Source organism: Halichoeres trimaculatus, unplaced genomic scaffold (assembly GCF_033239565.1).
Source record: "Halichoeres trimaculatus isolate MK-OKI-2021-1 unplaced genomic scaffold, fHalTri1.1 fHalTri1_scaffold_9, whole genome shotgun sequence".
Classification (NCBI taxonomy): Eukaryota; Metazoa; Chordata; class Actinopteri; order Labriformes; family Labridae; genus Halichoeres; species Halichoeres trimaculatus.
In genome coordinates, this window is record NW_027437188.1 from 2949065 (window position 1) to 2971987 (window position 22923).

The 22923-nt window shown below is 40.4% G+C and overlaps 1 protein-coding gene across 5 annotated transcripts in view; it reads right to left on the minus strand.

Annotated features, from left to right (window-relative positions):
* The window catches only part of gdpd5b (glycerophosphodiester phosphodiesterase domain containing 5b), a 67026-nt gene that overhangs the window by 23319 nt on the left and 20784 nt on the right, over window positions 1-22923 (minus strand). For 3 of the 5 annotated variants that reach the window (XR_012599088.1, XM_074679023.1, XM_074679022.1), the window contains exon 1: window positions 127-460. Coding sequence is in view for 4 of the 5 variants with exons in the window: in XM_074679023.1 (XP_074535124.1) it covers window positions 127-449 (323 nt within the window). In the remaining variant the exon portion in view is untranslated. Of the gene's footprint in view, window positions 1-126; window positions 461-3111; window positions 3216-21508; window positions 21683-22923 lie in introns of those variants that run through there. The other 2 variants (XM_074679024.1, XM_074679025.1) reach the window with 1 other exon arrangement.

Sequence of the window (22923 nt, forward strand, 5' to 3'; positions counted from 1 at the left end):
TGGAAGCTCCCCTGCATTTCATATAAATGGTAATGAGATAAGATACAGAAATTTACAGCAGCAAGTAAGAGAGTGTACAGTGAAAAACATTGTGACAAGAGTGAGTAAAAATAAATGTACATTTACATAAAGGTAAAAAGTCTTTTGAAAGGGGACATGTTCTCCATCAGAGATGACAGCTTGTCCATCATTCTACAGTCAGCCTCCTCCTCAACAGAGTCCACAACCAAGCTGGACTCCTTCACCAGTCTGTTCAGTCTCTCTCCTTTATCCTTTATCCATTTACAGCAGCGTTTGTATCCAGTGTCAGCTTCATTAGCCATGTCTCTGTGACTAGCATGATGGAACTCTGTCTTCTGGTATTCCATCTGGTGCTGGGTTAGCATGGCTAGCTCACCATGTAATTCAGTGTTCCCCAATCCTGGTCCTGGAGGACCCCTGCCCTGCATGTTTTTTTATGTTCCTGACACCAACACACCTGATTCAAATGATCAGCTCGTCATCAAGCTCTGCTCGAGCCTGATAACGAGCCATTCATTTGAACCAGGTGTGCTGGAGTGGGGTAACATCTAAAACATGCAGGGCAGGGGTCCTCCAGGACCAGGGTTGGGAAACACTGATGTGATTGAAGATAGATCTTACATTCCCCATAATGATGGATGGGAGGACAGATCCATGTCCTTTCTTCTTCAGCTCGTGGATGCCATAGGGTTTAGCAACAGTTAGCAACAACATGCTACAGGGTGCTAACAGCTGATCTTGTGCGTAAATGTTACCATGGTTACACATAAGATGCTCCCTGGATACACAAGGGAGGAAAAAAAAAGGTAGAAACACCACAGTAGTCCTGACCAGTTTGGTGTCCATGGCGATAAATGAGCTACAAAAAGAAAATCTGAAGAGGGAGCTGCTGAAATGTGCTGCCACCTTCACCGCACTTTTCAACATCAAACTTGGAGTTTCTCTTAATGTCTGTCAAAACTACTGGACCAGAAAAAAATGTATTAAAAAAACAACCAAAATCACATGGTTTAAAAAAACATAAATACAAAATAATAATCAACCACTGACAAAAAAAGGCAAATGTTTAAGGATATGTGTGTCAGTCAGCGTGTATGTGTTATTTGTATGAAATTATTGGTGAGGAAATACTAAAAAACAAAATTCTTGTTTGCATTGATTTATTTTATTTTGCCATTTATACAGGGGGTGTATTGCATTCACTTAAAAATAATGAAAAATAAAACAAATCTTGTAAAATCAGGAAACTCAAAAACTAATCAAAAATACTTTATGAGATGGTTAAAGACGGGGAAAAAAAATCAAGTGAATGCAATACGCCCCCGAACATTTAGTTTGATTGTAATAACTGTCTCTCTCCTGACTTCCCAGTCTACAATTTTCCTTTCTCTATCTGACATACACTGAGAGTGATTTGACATTTTGCAATAACACTTATTAGAGTTAACAGAGGTAACAACGACAGGGACCAAAAACACACTAACTCTGAGCAGCAGGAAGAACTCCACACGGTTTTTTGAATGATCTGGCAATGAATTACTTTCCTTTGGGATTTTGTGGGGATCTTCAAGTACAGGAAATATGTAATTAGGCCACAGCAAACATAACAAGAGTGACACAAACACTCTGACCAAATGTAATCTTATATTTAGAAAACAAAACCAGCAGCTCCCCAGCTCCAGAGCAAAGACAAGTCAACATGTGTATTTAAAAGCGTATCTGTGATTTAACTGGCACACAGCCACAGTGGGGTCACTAAGAGTTGATGCTCTGAGCCCTTTGTGCATACATTTAAACAGCAGATAGACTGGGACAACCCCCCCTCTCTTGCCAAATCACAAGAACGCCAACAAGCAGAATTGCCATCCACATGATGTACCCCCACAGAAAGGAAGAAAAGCAGGAAATGTGTTCATGTCCTATCAAGACGAAGCAAATATCTGTCGACCACAGCTGGACGATGAGGTGAATCCTTATCAGCAGGATAATAATGATAAAAATGGGTCCTGTTAAGAGAAAAAGGGTGAGGGAAAGAATAAAATGTGGACTGAGCTATCACAGAGCCACTGTTGAGAAAGGACTGTGAAAAACTGCAAGAAAACAGTGGACACAAAGAGGAGAGGCTTCCAATGTTAACATTGTTAGAGGTCAGCAGGAGAAAAGAGGGGGAGGGGAAAGTTAGCTGGAGAGCAAAACATACATTATGTCATTATAGGATAGAGTCTTAGCCTTTTTCCAAAGCATGTATGGGAATGTTTCTTTGTGTTTTCAGCTCTAAGGAGACATTAAGTAGAATCAAATGGAACTAATGCGACTTTCTCACAATTCTAATCAGCCTGAGCCATTATCCAGCTGTCCATCACTGTGCTCTGGTGAGAATATAACCGTTGCGACATTTTCTGAGCAGCGCCCCTGTATTCTTTGTACACGCCTAATATACATTAAGACCTTTTAAAAACAGATCATCAGATTAGAGTGAGAACTCCCTGAAGCTGTGGTGTAAGGAGGGAGATGTCTGATATAGGGCTCCATCACACTCAAGATGTTTTTTTTTGGACTGTATCAATGTTTTAAACATTTTGATTTTTTACCTCGTCCTATAATCTTTTATAGGGCTGAGTGTTGATACATTTCAGGTTCTTAAGTTTGAAAAACATTTCATATACTTTTAGTATAAAGGATATTAGCCTCATGTTTTCAATGCAGATTCAGAACTTATAGTAATTCTGAGAGTTATTATTTTTGGTAACTGTGACACTCAACATTTTAGAAGTTTTAACCCAAGGGTTCTTTTTTCCTTTAACTCTTTTGTTTTCAGTCAAATAAACTTGCAGTTGCATAAAATATGAGTGGGATTAACCATGAACAGAATAAGAGACATTGGATTAGCTGCCTTTGTTATATAATGATATAATCGGCTGGTTGGTATCTGCTATAACGGCTGGTTGGTATCTGCTCAGATTGAGTCAGAAGGAAGATTATTACATGGATGAAATCAGCGACAGTAGACAAAACAATACAATATTTATCAGCCTACAGTTTAACCCATGTAACGTCACAGAGGAACGCTGGACTTGGCTGTGAACTCACCAGTTGAACTCATTGTAGTCGTTATGTGCCTCCCACCAGAAGTAGAACCAGACCAGCAGCAGACAGAAGGTGAAGAGCAGGATAAGGGACCACAGCAGCTCCCACTGCACACAAACACAAAAAACAATCATGAGGACATTTAAAAAGGATGACAAAACATTGAAAGTGAGTTCTCTGCTGTCTTCTCTAAATGTCTTTGAAAAGGAAGAATTATATTCAAGAACACAACGGCACTTTTTCTTTTAAATCAGCAATGTGCTATATATAAATATGTATGGGATGACACTGCATTATTTCCTTCCTCAGAAGATGAAGAGTAAATTAGAAATGAACTGAGTGCTACATGGTGTGAACCCTGCTGCTGACCTTTGCAAAGACTAACATCTAATTCCCTTTGCTCATTATCCAAGGACTTTTTAATACATGCTTACTCATTAATGTCCTCCCCTTAAATATTGTTTATTAATACATTTTGCAGATAAAAAAAAAAAAAAAATACCCACACTTCAAAATAAAAAAACTATGTGACATTTTTAAAAAATTTCGCCATTTCATAAAAGTAATAATAAAACACTGTGTGTGTGTGTGTGTGCGTGTGTGTGTGTGTGTGTATATATATATATATATATATATATATATATATATATATATATATATATATATATATATATATATATGTAGACACTACCTCAGCTCATCTTCTTTACTGCACTGTTTTTTCATTGTGGGTTGTTATTTACTTGTTTTTCACATCCAGCATATAAGACAGGTTAGACAGTCTCCCCTACATGTGTGTTTATCTAATCTTGTGGCCAGTGTGCTACACACACTAAAAGCTAAATAAGGAAGCTTTGGTGCATGATCCAATCAAAATCCTCATCCTTATTTAAAGGTCATGTGATGACCTCCGCTTGTTTTAAAAGCTTTTCCACATTTTAACACTGACTCCAGGGGTCAGGCTTAATATGGAGATCACAGCGGCGTAAAGATGAAACCTTTAACTTTGTGTTGTGGTTATAAAGCACAATAGACATGGGTTGTACAAAAAAGGCAAACAAGCCAATGGAATGTTGATTTAATCTCTGCTTATATTTGGACATGGCTTCTGCAGTACAGTTTGAAGATGTGTAATGAAAAATGTCTTTAAGTAAGATGGGGCTGTCCCATCAGATGATATGGGCAATAAATCATTCTGGCAGCATGAGTTTGTCTCTGTACAAAACGGAACATAAGAAAACAAAGTGAACAAACAAAAAAACAGCAAGAAATAAATTATTAATGCAGTAATTCTTCCAGAGAACACACAGTTTGAGCCGTTCAGAGTCTCTTGCTCGTTTTTAAATTCCACTGAAAAATAGATAATGTGTTATAACAAAGGGCAGAGCAAATCAATCTACTGACAATGAATTCTGGTGTGTGTGTGTGTGTGTGTGTGTGTGTGTGTGTGTGTGTGTATGTGTGTGTGTGTGTTTGTGTGTGTGTGTTTGATTACTATGGTAATCAGGCTTCCCTGCTTAGGGATGGGTACCTTTCACATTTGAGATGATACGGTACTGATGCCCGGTACCTGGCAATTGGTACCGGTACTTAACAGTACCAAGTTTCGGTACTTTTTTGGTGTTTATGTGATAAAAAATTATCAATTTGTTTAATAATGACATTAAAAAAAAAGATGTATATATTTATTCTTTAACATATAACCTTGCAATGCTGTGTTCATGTCCAGCATGGAAAATCACCTACTCTTCCACTCCCTCACAGTCACAAGGATGCATTTAGATACCTTAACATGGTACCTTTTGGTTTTACATGAATCGATACCTGGTACTTTAGACAGAATTCGGTTAGTACCTATAAAAGTACCTAATTCGGTACCCATCCCTACCCCTGCTCTATGATAACAGAGTATTGATGGTAGTTCCTGTGGTCTGTGTGATGACTACCTGAACACACCTACACCCTGTTTAGAACAAGCAATCTGGTTGGGATCAGTACAGCTTGGTACGGGTTGGATCAGTAAAGCCTGATCCTGTTTGCATTTTTACAGCCAACCGTGCCCTTCTTGGTAATAGCTAATAAATTCAACAAAGAAGAACACAATGCAATAAACAAAGAGTAAAGGTGAAAGACATCCAGCAATTAGTCTTCTCTGTGACTGGTATATGGCTTTTTGTTACTTAAAAAAATCAAGCTTTGTTTCAAAGAAGGCTATGTGCTACCAGCTGATGTCATACAGGAAGTGACGATTCTTTCCACCAATCAACAGACTACAGTGTTTCTAGGTCCACCTTCTGGGGTCAGATCAGTATGCCTAGCACCCAAACAGAAGGGTACCAAAAAGTGGGACAGAACGGGTCAGTAATTTGGGGACCTGTCCCAGGATCAGTCCATGGAATGCAACAAAACGTGCGCCATACCGAGACAAACCAAATTGAACCTCTTGGTGGAAACAGAGTTCTAGGAAAACACGAGATGGAATATTGTTCTTCTCAACCCCACCCTTCACTACCAGACCTCATCCTTTTCTGTGTGTTGATGCATGCAGGCTGAGACGAATGAAAACAAACAATAACGGTAATCAAAAAGAAAAGCTCTGCTAATACAAAATATTGATGATTATTAGAAATCAACTGCTACACTGGCCTTAAAACAGAAAACATTCTTTCCAGTTAATACACCTGTGCTGTCCCCATGATGTCTTGATAAAAACTGCATTTTAAGTAACACAGTCATCACCTTTCTCTCTACATTCTACACAGGTCTCTATGACATAAGAGTGAACATATAAAAAGTATACAGTGCAGTTGATTAGCCACTGACTACTAATGCTGTGAGACTAACAAGACATTTTCATTTGAGAAACTTTCAAACCCATGTAGCTGTCTTTTGCCTCTCCTGTTTGCCAGCTAACAAAGCAGCTGAGATTGCTGAGCCTGACATGACTTGGCTTGCCTTGGTGACTTCACATTACCATTCTGCTTGGTTTGCTTTTTGTTTAAGCACAACACCCCGTTGCAGAGACTGACGGGAGGAAAAAACACTCTTGCAAAACACTCTGAGAACGTAGTGTTCAAAGGGAATTGGATGCAAACAATCACCTGTGTTTTGTTTCAGTAATTACTCTGACTTATCTCGAAGTGTGATACCTGTCACTTCTTCAGACCTTTAGAAAAAAGGAATCTTAACCAAACAGCTAAAGAGCAATAAAAACCATGAATGGGCCTAATTTTTACAATTGAAAAATAAAGGAGATCTTAAACATCAATATTGAGAACACATGACTTAAAATACTCTGCTTGGAAGTCATACATGCTGCTTGAAGGACAGATTCAAAGAACACGCGATTAACTTTACTCACTGGCTGCCATTAATGCCAGTAGATATCACTTTGATTAACAACCGTCTTTATGTTTTTTTAACAGGGGATTCTGGTCTGGGGGCGCTTGTATCGGGCTTGTAAACTTCTGTAGGTGGCAGGGGTTCGCTCTTTGGATAAGAGACCAGTAAAGATATGAGAAGAAAATTCAAGGTCACAGAGACACAGGGACCATTTACATGACAACGGTTTAAGTGTGAAACGCAAAAGTTTTCTTGAGCTTCAGCCTTGTGTTTGCACGGAAACAGCGTTTAGCCGACCTACAACGCAAAGTTTTGAAAACAGCCTCCGGAGTGGATTTTTTCCTGAAACGCCGGCATATTCAGTGGAAACACTGATGTCACACTCCGCTTTGCGCGAGCACATACAACAAGACAAGGTACCGTTGTTACTATTGTTGTGAACTTCCGTGTTGTGTTTGTGCTGCTCAGCCGGCTGGAACTGCTGACTGTCTTTCAACAAAATGTGCATCTGTTGCTCCACTTTTGCACTAAGTATTCCCCAATACACCAGATGATCTGCTCAACTCTGCTTTGGTGGAGATCTACCAAAAGCAGCTTCTGGAGAAGACAGCTATAGCGCCAACTACAAGCCTGGCATGCTTACTATAGCGTTTTCAGTCCCTTGGCGTTTCCGTGTAGACGCAGATTTTTTCACTGCGTTTTAGCGTTTTCAGATGAAACGTTGTCGTGTAAACGGGGCCATAGTGAGAAGCTGCAAGTCACCAAAGTTCAGGCAGCTCACGCTTGAACAGAGGATGGGTCGCAGTAGTTCACAGAAAAAGAGTCTTGCGATCTTAAGAAAAGACAGAGACCATGGATCAAAGGATGGGGCGCCTGAGACAATTGCAATCTAAAAAGGTGCATATTGTCTGTTTTTTGGATAAAAACAAGAAAGAGAGCCATGACAAAGAGAGACTACTCTTCTTTAGATTGTTTTAATGTTTACAGTCATAGAAACAAATATTCTCTGGGTCTTGAAAGATTGTTGTGATGGTCTGAAAATGGCTGGCAGCCAATGAATTAAGAGCTTAGCAAGGACCATCTGTCTTTACTACTGGTTGTAGTTTCACTAGTTTTGCAGTGCAAATAGAGAGCCACAGCTAAAAACACAACAACCTCACTGCTGACACATTAGCATCTAAGGACACTACTCCATGAATTCAACTACTGGGAATAGCTGATTAAGGAAAGAGATGGTGCAAATGTTGTTGAGGGCCATGAGAAAATTGGTTGTTAAAGTAAAACAAACCATCTAAAACAACTTCAGTCAAAAGTTTTACCTTATACCCATCAACTGGTAAGTGAAGCCAAGTTCAGTCCTTTTTGGGGTCAGTTTAACAAATGTTTGTGCATTTGTGTTCTAGTGAGTGTTTTAACAGAAAAACTGAGTGAAATGTTATAAGTCATAAAAGACTCCATGCTAAAAACAGACCACCTTGTCATCCAAATTTATCTAATAATTGGCACCAATGCAACTTTTGTTCCTGTGTGTCTAATAAACGAGTTCAAGGGTTTGAGGTGTGTGTGCCCCCTCTTTAAAGGAAGTTACAGTTTATAAGTAGATTAGCTTTAATTAACTTCAGCCACACTCAGACACATTTTTAAAAGGGATTTAAGGGTTTCCATGTTTCTGGACCCAAGTGACAACAATTACGTACATTGGGGCTTGTGAGAGATGGATATCAATGATGAATTAATAACAGTATAAAAGACGGATGTATACATTAAATGTTCATAACTCTGCTGTAGTTTGGTTTTTCACATCCTCCCTGCAACATCTGCAGAGACTTCCTTACAGGTGTGGTTTTTCTGACTCCGCCAAAACGACAGAACTTGACTTCTCTCTACCTCTGGTTTTATGGTGTTCATCTCCAGCACAGAGAAGTATCCTTGCTTCCTGTAATGTCTATAATGTCCCTCCATGTCATACATTCAGTTTACTAGGCCAGCTGCACTGTGAATATCTAGGGGCATCTTATTTAAATGATGATTGTTTGCTGCCACCAGATTAGTAAATACCCTATCAGGTGTACGCTGCAATTAGCCCAGGTAGCACATTTCATAAACCATACAGAGACATTACTGTGAATCTGCACCCACGCATGAGTGATAAATGAGGGCCAGTGTGTGGTTGTTTGAATAAGAACAATGGAAACACCATGTTTCTGATTTGCATGTGATTTGGAAAACTAGACCCACTTGGGATGCATGTGCCAAGTTGTGTTTCGTAATGCCTTTTTTCTATGTATACATAAACTTATACTGTGCAAAGATTTCTGAGCTTAGCTCTGAGCCCTTGTAGCAGTGAACAGCCCCAAACAGCAGATTAATCACACAATCATTTTTGTAAATACAACTGGATAAATGTACATATTTCTGAGAACCTACTGTGAAAAGGTCAGGCATGTAGGATGTAAAATGAACATGTTACAATGAATGCAGAAAAATTCCCCAGTCCTTTTAGAAAACAGCTCTGCATTGAATTTTATGCTTGGCTTTAGTTATAAAAATCCCAAGTCTACTGCCAAGATAAGTCAAAATAAACAAACAAACATGGTTTGATTTGTTGTATTGTGTGAGCTGCTAAAAACATCTGTAGAAGAATGCTACTTGAGCACAGAAATGCGGGATTCAGATGGATTTATTAGTGTTAACCATTTATTTACCTTGTTAAATACTGAGGCATTTACTCTATGGTTCTGTATTAAGGATAATGTTTGTTTTTGTGGCAAGACTCTTAACTTGGAAAACAGTTCCACACACTCCAAAACACTGAGGATTCATGGTATAACACCATTCTTTTTTATTAGACTCCACCTACTGCATAATATGTACTTAAATTATGTAATAGTTGTGCAGAGCAGCTTGGCAAGTTACATGGCAGTTTGCTAATATGCTATCATATGACGTCAAAGAAATGACATGGTTGGACAGATACAGACTTACTAACATGTCTTTGTGTGTAAATAAACCTAAGAATATTGTATATACAGCTCAGTCAGACAACTCCAAATTAATTAACAGCTTTATCTAAGCAGCACAGATTGGTCTTTGGCATCTAGGTTCAGAGTTTCATCACTTTATGCCAATTCATGACTTTGGTTAACAAGAACAGGTCTAGACTGTGTATGTTATATTTCTAATAAAGGCCCAACATCAAGACAGGATCGGATCCAGCACCATCTTACAGGCAGGGCTAATTCTTGTCTCATTTTAACCAACCATGATCATGAGTACTATAAGCCAGATCCCCCAAATAATGTAAATGAACTGATCTAAATCCTTAAACATTTACCATAATACAAGCTACAGGGGTAAGAGCCAGCAAAAACCTCATGTCTAAAAATATGAGGCAATACAGATGTGCTAAAATCTGCAGTTTGTCAAGTGTCCACCTGAGGCAGGCTCTGGAAGTACCAGAAACCAAAACCACACAGCGCCAAAAGAACGACACAGAGAAATAAAGATGTTTACAGCCCAGTACAAATGGCTAAATTATTAGCTATATCCTCTGTTGGCACAAACTGTATAGGGGCTGAATTTCTCTTAGTAGGTATTAAGATGATGAGTTCACTCAATCAGAGGCACAGCTCGGCTCAGTGACCAGCAGGCCCCCTTTGGCTGTTAGTATGGAGGTTAAAACTCCTCCAATTTCCAGTATCTCCTGCCAATGATTTGCTTCAAAACTCAGTTTCAATGACAGACAGATGATGACCACGTCCATTTGTGAAACAGTCTATGGGTAAGAATAACAGTGATCAGAGCCTACAGGTGGGGGCAGGGGGAGGAGGTAAGGTTGGGTTTGAGCACAGCACTGGTGCAGGGAAGCAGTGGATACTTGAGTGTACTTATCCCTCTTAGAATTGTGAGACTGGGATTAAGCATGACAAATGTAAATAAGCGAAGCTCAAGTTGTTTACCTGAACCATCTTGCAAGCGTCGCCCCATATGAAACTTTTTTTTTTTAGTCACACAATGGCCTAAAAAGACAGACCTGTTCTGGCTTCTTTTAGAACACAGGCACAACATCACAGGTGCTGTATCCATCTTCACCACAGTCCTATGTCACATTCCTGAGCACATTCAGATGTCTGTGGTATTTCACACTGAGCATGCATCTCTTTTCAAGGTAGTGATACCAGAAGGGCTGCACACAATGGTAATTACTTTGACTACAGATGACAGGCTGTCAATGTATGTCTTTAAATAACTTAGTTGTTTTTCTAATCTCTGATTAACTCTACAAGTTTTATAGTACCATTATTCTTAGAGTAGTTTAACTCAACAGTAGTCCCGTGACAATAGACTGAAATTTACTGTAACCATCTTTAAAGGCAGAAACCTGGAAACATGACAAACACTGTAAGTGTGCAGTAACAGATTGCAGCTAATTGATTTACAGTAGAGGGCATTTATGTTCTGCAGATTTCCACTTCAACACAAAGTGGAGGACAAACAATAAAGAAGCACTGACAAATATAGATGGCTAACACCTTTGGCCTTTACCTCCAAAAAAATTGCATCAGCGATAAACAATAAAAGTGAGAAACTATACTTCAACTACAGAGAATACCTGGGTTCAGGTCTTTGGACTCTGGGTTCAGGTCTTTGGACTCTGGCTTCAGGTCTTTGGACTCTGGGTTCAGGTCTTTGGACTCTTGGTTCAGGTCTTTGGACTCTCTGTCCAGGTCTCTGAACTCCAGGTTCAGGTCTTCAGACTCTGGGTTCAGGTCTTTGGGCTACGGGTTCAGGTCTTTAGACACTGGGTCCAGGTCTTTGGACTCTGGGTTCAGGTCTTCAGACTCTGGGTTAAGGTCTTTGGATTCTGGGTTCAGGTCTTTGGACTCTTGGTTCAGGTCTTCAGACTCTGTGTTCAGGTTTTTCTCTGGTAGGTAATGAGGAGTTTTGCTTTAGAGGAAGTAGAAGTTTCTATCAGGAGACTGGCAATATATTTAAAACACAGCAGAAATCTAAGAGCACCAATTCATAATAAACGCTAACTCAAGACACTTGAAAAGGATGCCATGTAAGGCAGTCCAGAGCATTCATCAGAAAGGTTTATTCATTAGTTACACCCTTGTCTTGCATTTACTTAACTTGAATTTTACACATTTAATTTTTATTTTTTCTAATTCACTTAAAACAACAAAAACAAAAAAAAACAGGAAGTGGAATATGCTTTGGCCAGACTAATACTGAAGTAAAAATCTGATATTTCCACAGTCCTACTCAGCAGCAAACATGGCTGGCTGACCCTATGTTGCTCTATTCATCTAAGCTCTTTTCATCTGCTCTGCTGGCAGGGGATCAAGTTTTTGGGTTGCAACATGTGTTGTTGATGTTGAGCCCTCTCGCAGAGTTAACAGTCTGGCACGAATCTGAACTCAGTAGGAGACTCGCGCTGTCACAGACAGAGCTGCTTAAACAGGCTACAGAAATACAGAAATATAATCTTAGTCACATAGTACAAATGACTTTTTGTGACTAGATGTTTAGGATTTCTTTTTGAAAGCCTGCCCCAAACCCTTCATATGTCCCATGTTTAGTCATATAACACCTGACCTTTCACTCCCTCAGTTACAAGAACAAGAAAAGACAAACATCTTGTGTCTTGGTTATCTGGCAAACACCGGAAAGTAATGGGAATTTTACTTTGAAATGCAAATGAAAAAGTCACTGGTCTTAAAAAACACCATTATTATAAAGAAAGATATAAACTACCAGGTCATGAAAGATACGCTTTTCTCCTGATTCGATTCTTTCATGGTTTGGGGCGCCAATTCGTTTAAATTGCAATTCTTCAACATTTCTGATATTTGTACTTTTTAGTTTGCTTTTTAACACCAGATGACGTGGAATAGTTGAATGACAATGTCTACAGACTACATCAGGAGCCATATTTTCCCAAAAACTGCACATCACATGTGAGTCAGTTTTTAAGATTAATTCAGGGGATCTAATATCTCACCTTTTTTCAAACCCAGCTTATAAACAATAAAAAAAATAAGGACTTTTATCTTTAAAAAAAAATTAGGGACTTTTGAACAAAAAAAAATCACAATTTAAAATTATGACACAAAAATCCTGATTCTACAGTTCATCAATCTTTTCTCCCACCCTTTTAAACTACAAGTCAAAGGTTTTAGAACACCCCAAATTTTCCAGTTATGCATTTAAAATAATGCAGGTTAATGTACCATTGTACTCTGAAATAAAAGTATAGAATAGATAAACAATTGGCATTAAAAAAAATCTTGGGATCAATTTATAAACCACAATGTGGTCTAAACTTTTGACTCCTCCAAGTCAACACTTTGGCAGATATAACAGCTGAACACACTTCTGGCTCTCTTCCTGCAATGGAAATCAAATGTTTCTCAGAAAGTTCTTCCTAACTCAATGGCAGAAGTTCTTCATTTGTTGGTTTCTTTGCTTTCATTCTTCTGTCCAGTTCATCCCAAAACAGCTCGATGGGGTTTAAATTAGGGAACTCCATGTTTTCAAGCTTACTGTCTTCTTTACTCTAAAGAAGTTCTGGCATGGCTTGGACTCAGTTTTTGGGTCATTATCTTGCGGAAGAATAAACCCACGAACAACTAGGTGCATTCCAAAGGGTACTGCAAGGCCCTGCAGATTACAGCAATGACCATTTTTGGTTCAGGATGCCTCTCACTCTGTACAAGTTCCAGATCCTGGATCAAGCCAAACAGACCCAGACCGTCATGCTTCCCCCTTCATGTTTACATTTGATTTCACACTCCAAGGAGCCCTCCTTTTGCTTACTCAATGCCGCACAAAAACCCTGCGTGATGAACCAAACGTTTTAAATTTTGATTCATCAGTCCATAACACCATCTTCCAGTCTTCAGCAGTCAAATGGTGTTGCTTATTGGCCCTTATTCTGACGTCTTAGCCATGGCTTTCTTTGTGCAATTTGACCTGTCAAACCTGAAGTGTTCTCTTCACAGTAACTGAAACTTAGGACGCGGTCACACTGGCCAATCGTGCTGTGCCTAAGCACTTTTCAGCCGTAAAGCACGTTTTGAATGGCCAGTGTGACCGCAACTGTGCCGTGCTCAAGCACCATTCCCTTTCGTGCTTCGGCACGCTTCGAAGAGGTGGGCTTCGGCACGGTTTACTTCATGCACGAGCACAAGCACGCGGACAGCGCGTGCGATTCATTATGTATGATCACCGCGGGCGCATCTCTCGACAATCATTTTAAACAAAGCGGGGGTGATAGAGGGCTGTGTCGGGCGAAAACGACTTAATATAAGTCCAAAAGTCTCTAAAGTTGTAGCAGTGCTCTCTGTGTCTCATTGTGCTGACTCTGATGAGATCGCGCTTCATGTAAAAAGACGCTTCACGATGACGTAGGCAGGCTGTGCGCGTGTCTGATACCTGCTAAAGTCTGGTTCATATTGGGGTAGTGTGACCGCCAGTGGTACTCTCCAGCTGGGGAACAGCGCTGCAGGGGAGCAATCGTGCTTGAGCACGGCACGTTTCGGATGGCCAGTGTGATCGCGTCCTAAGGCTTACTTACTACGACCTCTTGAAACTGTGATTGAAGCTGTTGTCCTGTGAGCGCCTATCACAGATGCCGTTGGCTCTCAGAAACTAGTCTTCTGAATCTGTTGCAGCTTTGGGTCTGCCAGGCCCAAGGGGCAACATCGGGAAAGTCTGGAAACCACATGCACACCCAACCAAAAAAACAGACTTTACTGGCATTTAAAGGCATATTAACAGCCTGGTTCAAACAATGATTTGGGTCAGAAACAGTAATTTCACTATGGGTGAGTTTTATTTTCCAACTCCACAGTTTAGAACAGTGTTTCTCAACCCTGGTCCTGGAGGACCCCTGCCCTGCATGTTTTTCATCAACCTCTGCTGGAGCCTGATAATGAGCCATTCATTTGAATCAGGTGTGCTGGAGTGGGGTAACATCTAAAACATGCAGAGCAGGGGTCCTCCAGGACCAGGGTTGGGTAACACTGGTTTAGAAAATACGATTGTTTGATTGTCTAATCAGAGACACAGCTCGGCTCAAGTGACTGACAGGCGCCCTGTAGCTGTTAGACAGGAAGCTCAGAGCCCGCATCATATCACGCCTGTCGATAGGTTCCATTTCACTGTTTCAGGAACAGACGGGTGATGCTGCGGGGACTATGTCCATGTTTTACGCAGTCTTTTGGACAGACCACTTCCTGTAACCACTTCTGAGGCCCTCATTTATCAATCTTGCGTGGGAATTGGAACAGATCTGGGTGTGAAAACAAGCTTATGGCAACGTTCACTTATGATTTATTGAACGTGTGTGTACCAGAGCCAATCACGGCATAGACCTGATCAGCTGTTGATAAATGTGGCGGCTGAAAATAATCGTAATTTACATGACACTCCCCTTAATATTCAAGGTTCCCACAGAATGTACGACATGGAGGGACGCATTGGTGGAGATTATTCGTACCACAAGACGAGCACATAGGTTGTGATCCCATGTAAACAAACGTCTTTTGTTATGAAATAGTCACTTTTTCACACACAATTCCTGTTTATGTGATACTATATACTATACTGTGGGGCGTGAAATAATCATCTTCACGGTAAATCCTGTAATTCATTTAGCTTCTTTAAAAATGCCAGGTTAAACGTTTGATCCAGTGTTGACTGAACGTTCTCTGTGGAGACTTTATCATGGACATGGAAGTGTATTAAAAACTGATAAAAGTATCTCTATTTTTACTTTTTTTTTAAGTAAAGTAAACTGATAAAGGAAACACATTTTTTTAAGGGGAGAAATCAGCTGACAGCTCGTGCTGCTGCTCTTTCATAGCGATGTATTTCATAGGGTGGCAGAAGAAGACTGAAATGTTAGAAACATTCTTGGTGTCATATATAATTCAAGGATCTAAATACTAATCTTAAAACATCAGTTTTTTTGTCTGAAAATGTTTTGCTCTCATATGATGGAATAATTCCCTTCCACAGAGGGATTCCCTTCGCTGCACCACACTCCCCACTGACATGAAACTTGCGTACATGAACTCAGACCTGGCATAGGATTTGAGCGTACCCCACGCTCACGTTCAGGTTGATAAAAACGATCTATGCATAGGAATGAGCATATAATTGGTTTATTTTGGACCGAAACGTGACCGCAATTTAATATGGCCAAAACAAATTGTGATATAGACCTAAAAAGTCACAGCCGCATTCTCTTTTATAATAGAAATAGAAATAGAAATAGAAAATATTTTATTTACCCCCGAGGGGAAATTCAGGAGTCAACGCAGCATTTAAGAAAACAAAAGTAAGAAAGTGTGTAGAAAGTGCAAAAAGGTCCATAAGAAATTAGATGACGACATCCCATCCACCACTCGTCCACCACTCTCCAGTTCAGCCAGTCTCCACCTCCACAGGGTCCAGGACTGAGCCTCCCCAGCAGTCTGTTCAGTCTCTGTCTCCTGGATCCTGTCTGCTCACAGCAGGCAAAGCTCCTCCGATGTGGTGCCGATGTCAGCTCCGTCAGCCACATCCATGAACAGCACGATGCCGCTGGGTTAGCACGGCTAGCTCGTCCATCCCCCAGAGCTAGATCCCACGTTCCCAACAACGATGGATGGAAGGACAGGTCCACGTTGTCACCTCCCAGCTCACACCCGAGAACCAGCACGTCGTCCTCACCTCCTCCTCCTCAGCTCGAGGGAAATCATCAAGCCCTACACTAGTTAGCATTGACATGCTACAGGCTGCTAACAGCTGAGTTCACATGTAAACAATGCAGCCATGGATACATGTAGGATCTCCAGACAAACACAGGAGAAAAGTAGTAAAAATATCACTGAAGCCACAAAAAGTTTGTTGTCCATAACCAACAATGAACCATACAAAGTGATGATACACTCCAAATACGAAGATAACGAAAAAGAGACGAAAAAATTACAAGAAACGGACAAAGACGAGAGAGCTGCTGCAACAGGCAGCTACTTGGGCAGCGCCTAGCAACGGGATAATGGGAAATGGGTAATCGACAAGTGTTGTTTACACATAAACATCTACTTTATTGACACCAGATGCTATTTCTGTGGACTTAAACTGTATATTATTCATTTCACCATAAGCAGTGCTTCCACTATAACCCTTTAGAGACTCTGTAACAATACTGTAAAAAAATGCCCCAAAAATGGCATGAACTCCTCCAAAAACCCTAAAAAAAACACCCAAAGTGGCAGCCATCTTGAATTTGAAGGTTAAAATAAGGTCAAATCATTATGTAACCCAGAAATATACGTTTATCAACAAAAATAAGGTCTGAAAACATGTATTGTCCATCATTGTCGGTGGAGCCTTTAAAAAGATCATTTCCATGACAGCCGTTTTGGATTTTGGCCTCTGAAAAAATTTCTCCGCCATTTTAAAAAAATACACCCCGGCTAAATTTGTTTTTCAGCCCTCCTAGATGACAAATCCATCGAGAAATGGACCTTCTCTCACTGCGGTCACGTTTCAGTCCAAAACAACCCAACTAATACACCCATTTTTTAGGCGTACACAGGTCTGATAAATGAGGGCCTGAGCCACTACTGATGATGAAGGAAACTGTGCTCACTGACATCTTGATTTTCTTTGTTGTTTCTCTTAAGACAGACCTATTTCTTGAAATATCATGATGATCTGTCTGTCTTTCATTATTGATCGCCTTTTCTTGGTCATTTTTATAGCATTACACAGCTTTCTACAGTACAATACTGTTCAATAATGCTCACAATGTTTGGTAGCACAGTGTGTTTCAGCATTATTTTATCCAGACAGAGATGGTTGTAAGAAATCAAGGAAACTCTAGACACCTGTTGGAGTTTGTAGCACCAACTTTCAAGGCTTGAACGACCTCCACTGATACAGAACAGCTTTGAGTTGTTAAAAGGCTTTTATTGAATAATTGTGACATGTACATTATTTTTCAGTTGTTGTTTTTTTTTTCCCATTGACAGTCAAGCTATTCATTGGACTTGAACTGCTTGAATTTAAAAATAAATAAATTGAAAAATAAATAACTTACAACTAAAAAGATAAGTAAATGTGGGGTGTTCTAATGGTGCGGCCACACCAAAGGCGAATTTGCGGCGCGATTGCATACCAAGTCAATGCAAAGACTCGTTTAGCCGCCGATTCGCCTCGGGCAGCGCAATTCGCGCGTTTAGCGCGGCGCGTTTGGAGCGTTCACGCGTTTGGGCGGTAGACGAGAATTCGCTCGAGTTCAAAATACTCCCCCACGACGTCACTGTTTTGACGACGTTGGGGGGTAACTGCTGCCTGCTCCGGCTCCAACTCCGCCGGAGGATGGAGAAGAAAACAATCTGTGTGGTGTGTCATCATCCAGAGTTATATGATACGACGTGTGTACTCTACAGAGACTGGAAAAACAGGAGCAGGCTTGGTTGAAAGTCTCTGAGGAGACAGGTTTTGAATGTAAGTTCTGAAAACATTCGTTCCCAGCTGGATCTGCCTGCACGGGCTATCACTGAGTCCGACTGTGTTTTCCTCAGCAGAGTTTTAAGCCTGATAGAGAGGAGGAAAGAGTGGGGCAGGGGCAGAGCCAGGGAAAAGATGGAAGTTCTCTGTGCTCCTCTCTTTCCTCCACCCCTTCATTATCCCCAGGGAGACCTCCGGGAACATGGGTCGGGGGTTCGGGTGGTCGGGGGTACGGGGGGTCGGAGGTTCGGGGGATCGGGGATGAGATGGCAGGGAACAGCCAAGCAGGGCTGGTGGATTACCAGGGAGAGGCAGCAGGCATTGATTGTGATCTCCAAAGCTTTCACACACTCTCCTGTCATGCTTTGGAAACCACAGCTCATTGTTTTTCAGATGCTCTTTTGGACTTTCGGTCTTTAAATGAACGAGCTCTCTACTCCGCATGCGCAGTACCGCGCATTCGCGTGTTCGCGCCTCAGCTTGTCAATAAAGTCCAGCGGCGAGACTCGGGCGTTCACGCGGCGCGTGACAGGCCATTCGCGCGAGTAAATTCGCGTGTTCGCGTTTGGTGTGGCGGCACCATAAAACTTTTGACCAGTTGTGCAGATGGAAATACATTTTGAAAAATGTAAAAAATTTTACAAACCTAATTGAAAAAAAGTAATTTGACAATGTTTAATTGTATAAGTATAACTCATAGTTCCAAATAACTGTTTACTAATGTCCAGTATTCCTATAGGCCGGTATAAAAAGAGCACACTGTAACAAATGAGGGCAGAGCAGTTTTGCTCCTTTTTTAAGTCTTTGTTTGTCTGAATGGTTGGGACTGGCTGAATGGAAATACTTTCAATTATTACTGAGAGGCCAGATCAGCTTGCAGCGTCTGACGTGGAGTCTCTTTCTACAAAACACCTTGAATACAGACAGAAACAGCTTCACTAAGATAGTCAGTCAACCTGAATGGTTCATTAAATCAGACAAAGGGGGGAGAATAAAAGAAGGGCACAGGCACGGCTCACTCCTGGATTATGAATGAGCTGTCAGTTGTTTCAACATCAGGTACCCAGTTCTCACACTCCTGTGATTCCTTCAGATCCAGTGACATGAAACGGTATACCTGGTCTTGATTGGTTACAGTTTGTTTACTAGTATCATTAAAGATGCAGACTTTAATAATAAAGCTCATTGACTTCTGCTTGGAGGAATTTGAATAGGACTCAACTCTGTGGATAGCAGATACAAATCACATTAAAAACTTTTCCCCCCTAACTTTATGTTACTATAACAAAGCAGCACTTCTCCTGATGCGGTATTAGTAGAAATACCACCTCAGCTCTGACTGTCTTTGGTTCTCTCTCGCAACACACATACTGCTTCTTACAGGGTCAAAACAAAAGCCATCCACATCCAGGCAATCCTGACAAAGGACGAGTGCCATGAACAAAGAATGCTGACTGTGCATTATACTATCATTTATCCTGCAAGACAACTACTGGCAACAGGAAACGCTAGGTGTCCTGTTTCCTGCAAACAGAAGAGCATAATCATTTTCTCTTATTTTAGTTCTACTTTCTGCATGATTGAAAGAAGATTGATAGTAACTGTCCATCCCTCCTCTCCGCTGTGATTTGTGTCTTTTTTCCACAAACCTAATGCAGCTTTAAAGCCAGCGGTAAATGTGCTCTGGTGTTTCTATGTGCACTGGGTAACAGCAGACTGTAGTCTGTGTCCTAAGTCTCAAACAAACAAATATAAAATATACATGATACAGCAGGTGGCAGATAACAGGGAACAGTGGAGTACTGTTGTGTGAACCTGATCATTATCTGGAAGCTCAAGGTTATCGCCTGGGGAAGCAGCCTGTAAGGGCATATTTGGTCAATGATAATGACTCTTTGTAAATCGATGGTAGGAGATGGAGGGTGGTACACAAAGGTACCCAGAGACTGTGAGGCGTAGGTTTCACTGCTTAGAAAGCACAACACATGGAGTTACGGTTTAATGTCTTTTTCCTCACACGTCCATTCATCGGGATCAATTCCAAGATAACCCATTTAGTAATTAAGAGCATTGTATTGATTAGGGATGGGTATCAAATTAGGTTCTTTTAAAGGTACCAACCAAGTTCTGTCTGTAATACTGAGAACTGATTCATGTAAAATCAAACAGTTCAATGTTGAGGTACCTAAACGTATCCTTGTGACTGTGAGGGAGTGGAAGAGAGGGCGATTTTCCATGCTGCGTTAATTCCATTACATACATCAAAAATTAAATAGAAATAAAAAGGTGACATAAAAAAAAAACAATAAAAAGTTTAAAATCTGAATCAACATCAGCTAGAATGCAACCATGAAAAAACGCTGAGACAGTGGGTCCCATCAAACCAAGCCAAGCTTTTTAGTTTCTGTCTATCATTTCATTTAGTCATTCATTCACTTATTTTTTCATACATGTACTTATTATCAGTTGTGTTTCTTTTAAACCTAGAACTGCGCGAAACCCAAATATGGCAATAAAAAAATGATAATGGAAACATGAAGATTTCTACAAACCTCTCAAATTTCAGAACAAAGTTTTTACCAAGGGGCAACTCCTGGTTTAGAAAAATGAAGTCTGCAGAAACGCTGATTTGTCTACCAGTACACAGTGTACAGGGGATAAATTTGATTTTTTTTTTCTCACTTGGCGGTTTAGAAGATATTAGGATTGTCTAAGTATCTAATCAGAGACACAGCTCAGGTCATGTGACTGACAGGCGCCCTGTAGCTGTTAGAAAGGAGGCTCCACAGTTTGTTTTTATGACCATCAGTCAGTAAAGGCATCAGGAAGGCTGTGAGCAGGTCAGAGAGCAGCAGGAGGGAGGTGCATGTGTGTGTGTGTGTGTGTGTGTGTGTGTGTGTGTGTTTGTGTGTGTGTGTGTGTGTGTGTGTGTGTGTGTGTGTGTGTGTGTGTGTGTGTGTATGTGTGTGTGTGTGTGTCAGTGAGAGAGCAGGCGAGCTGGAGATGATTTTCGTTCAGAGTTTTGTTCCTGCCTGTTTCAAGTTGGCTTGATCACGGCCACAGTTTGACCAGAGAATAAAAACACCAATGTTCATGAGTCAGAATCAGCATCATTGCAGCATCTAGGCGGACATTGCGTTTCTATTTTACTCAAGTCGTGTGCAAATCTAGTCTTAAAGGAAACACTGGCTAAAGTAATTATACTTTATTGGAACTTCAGAAATATTGCTTTGATTTTGCAAAAAAGCGTAATGGGACAAAAAAAGCTACTGTGAGGAAAGGAAAATTTACAATCCTTCAAAGCAAAACAGTAAAATCTTCAGACATGAAATAACATGAGGTCAGTCTAATGTCATTGTGGTGCATTAACAGATTGGCTGCCTGGCACACGTGACCGATGTGTGTTATCATGGAGCTATATAAAGCATATCTTCAGGTCTTGTATTAAAGAAGTCATGACGTGTTTAACTGTTTTCATTGTAAACAGTGAGATGTGTGGAAATCTGGGTTGGTGTAGCTCATGAAAGAGGTTTCCCTCAGCTCTCACCTTGGTGGTGTCATCATGGGATCGTTGGTAACGTTTCCAGCGGCAACCATAAATCCCAGTGATACATGACAAACACAGCTGGCGCTCATAGACCTGGAGGGGTTGGTGTTTGACCATGCTCCTTCTGTCAGTCCTGCTTCCAGTGCTCTAACATCCCAGTTTCTCTGAGGTACCCTGTAAGAGTCAGGAAATAAGCATTACATGCTTTGCATTTAAATTGACATTTCAAAAATGAAAATCTGTTCAACAAAGAGCTGCTTGGGCTTAATCTCTGTTACTTTAAAAATATCCAGACCTTGCTCTTTTCCTGTTTCCAATGACGACTGACACTGCTTGATAAAAAACTGACATTAGCAAAGACAAAAAAACAAAAGAAACACTGAATCTGTAAAACTTTTTTTTATTTTTTTTATTGAATCTACCCACTGAATATTGCATTAAATTACAGTGACAATGAATACATCTCACAGCCACTACATATCTGGGCCAACAGGCAGTTACATGACTGTTCTTGATGGCAGAAATGTGCTCTATTTATTCAGACAGAAGAAAAAAGCCAGGCAAAGAAATCAGCAACTGCTAAAACAAGGATGGATAATGGAACCATGAGATATTAGTGAAGCCACTGACATCCCTGTCAAAAAATCAATTCACTCTGGTGCTAGCTGCAGCAAACGTAGTGTGGAACTACGTCTGAAGAACATCTCCTGATGAATTCTAATAAATCATTTTAATGTCTGTAAACAGTTACACCTCTGTGCATTTTAGCAACAGAAGTACAACAGAGTACGTTGATTAGTCAAGCAACGTGAGGATGTTAACCATCTGAAAACACATTTTTTACCTAAATAACACCAATTTGACTGATGGTCAACAGCTCCAGGGTTCCTTAGGAATAAATGAGTGGAAGGAAAACATCAACAAGTGGACAGACATTCAGTGGACAGTTTTTAGTGGAGAAATTCAGCGTGTACCCCACCCCAGAGAGGAGTTTGAACTAGTGCTGTCAGGCGATTAAAAAAATCATTCTAATTAATTACAGGATTTGAAATTAATTAATCGAATTAATCACATTTTAATCTCATATCTGCTTAAGGTCCCAAAATAAAGATTTTGGAATCTAGGACATTAAAATCACATTAAAAGGCATTAAAAAAGGTTTTAAAAATCAGGTGGGAATATACACCACACATTTTTAGGTACCCTTATGCATAAGGAACACATGAAAAAAGTTTTATGGTTCTATCTTTGCAAAATCTACACATTCCTGAACCTTAGAGAAGCTGATTTGATTTTTAGGACATTTTTTGCTTCTGTCACATTTTTACTCACTGTTGACTCATTTTTCACTGCAATATGAACTTTTATATTTCTATGAGGTCAGGAGAACCAGGGCTTAAGGCTAAAAACTGAGG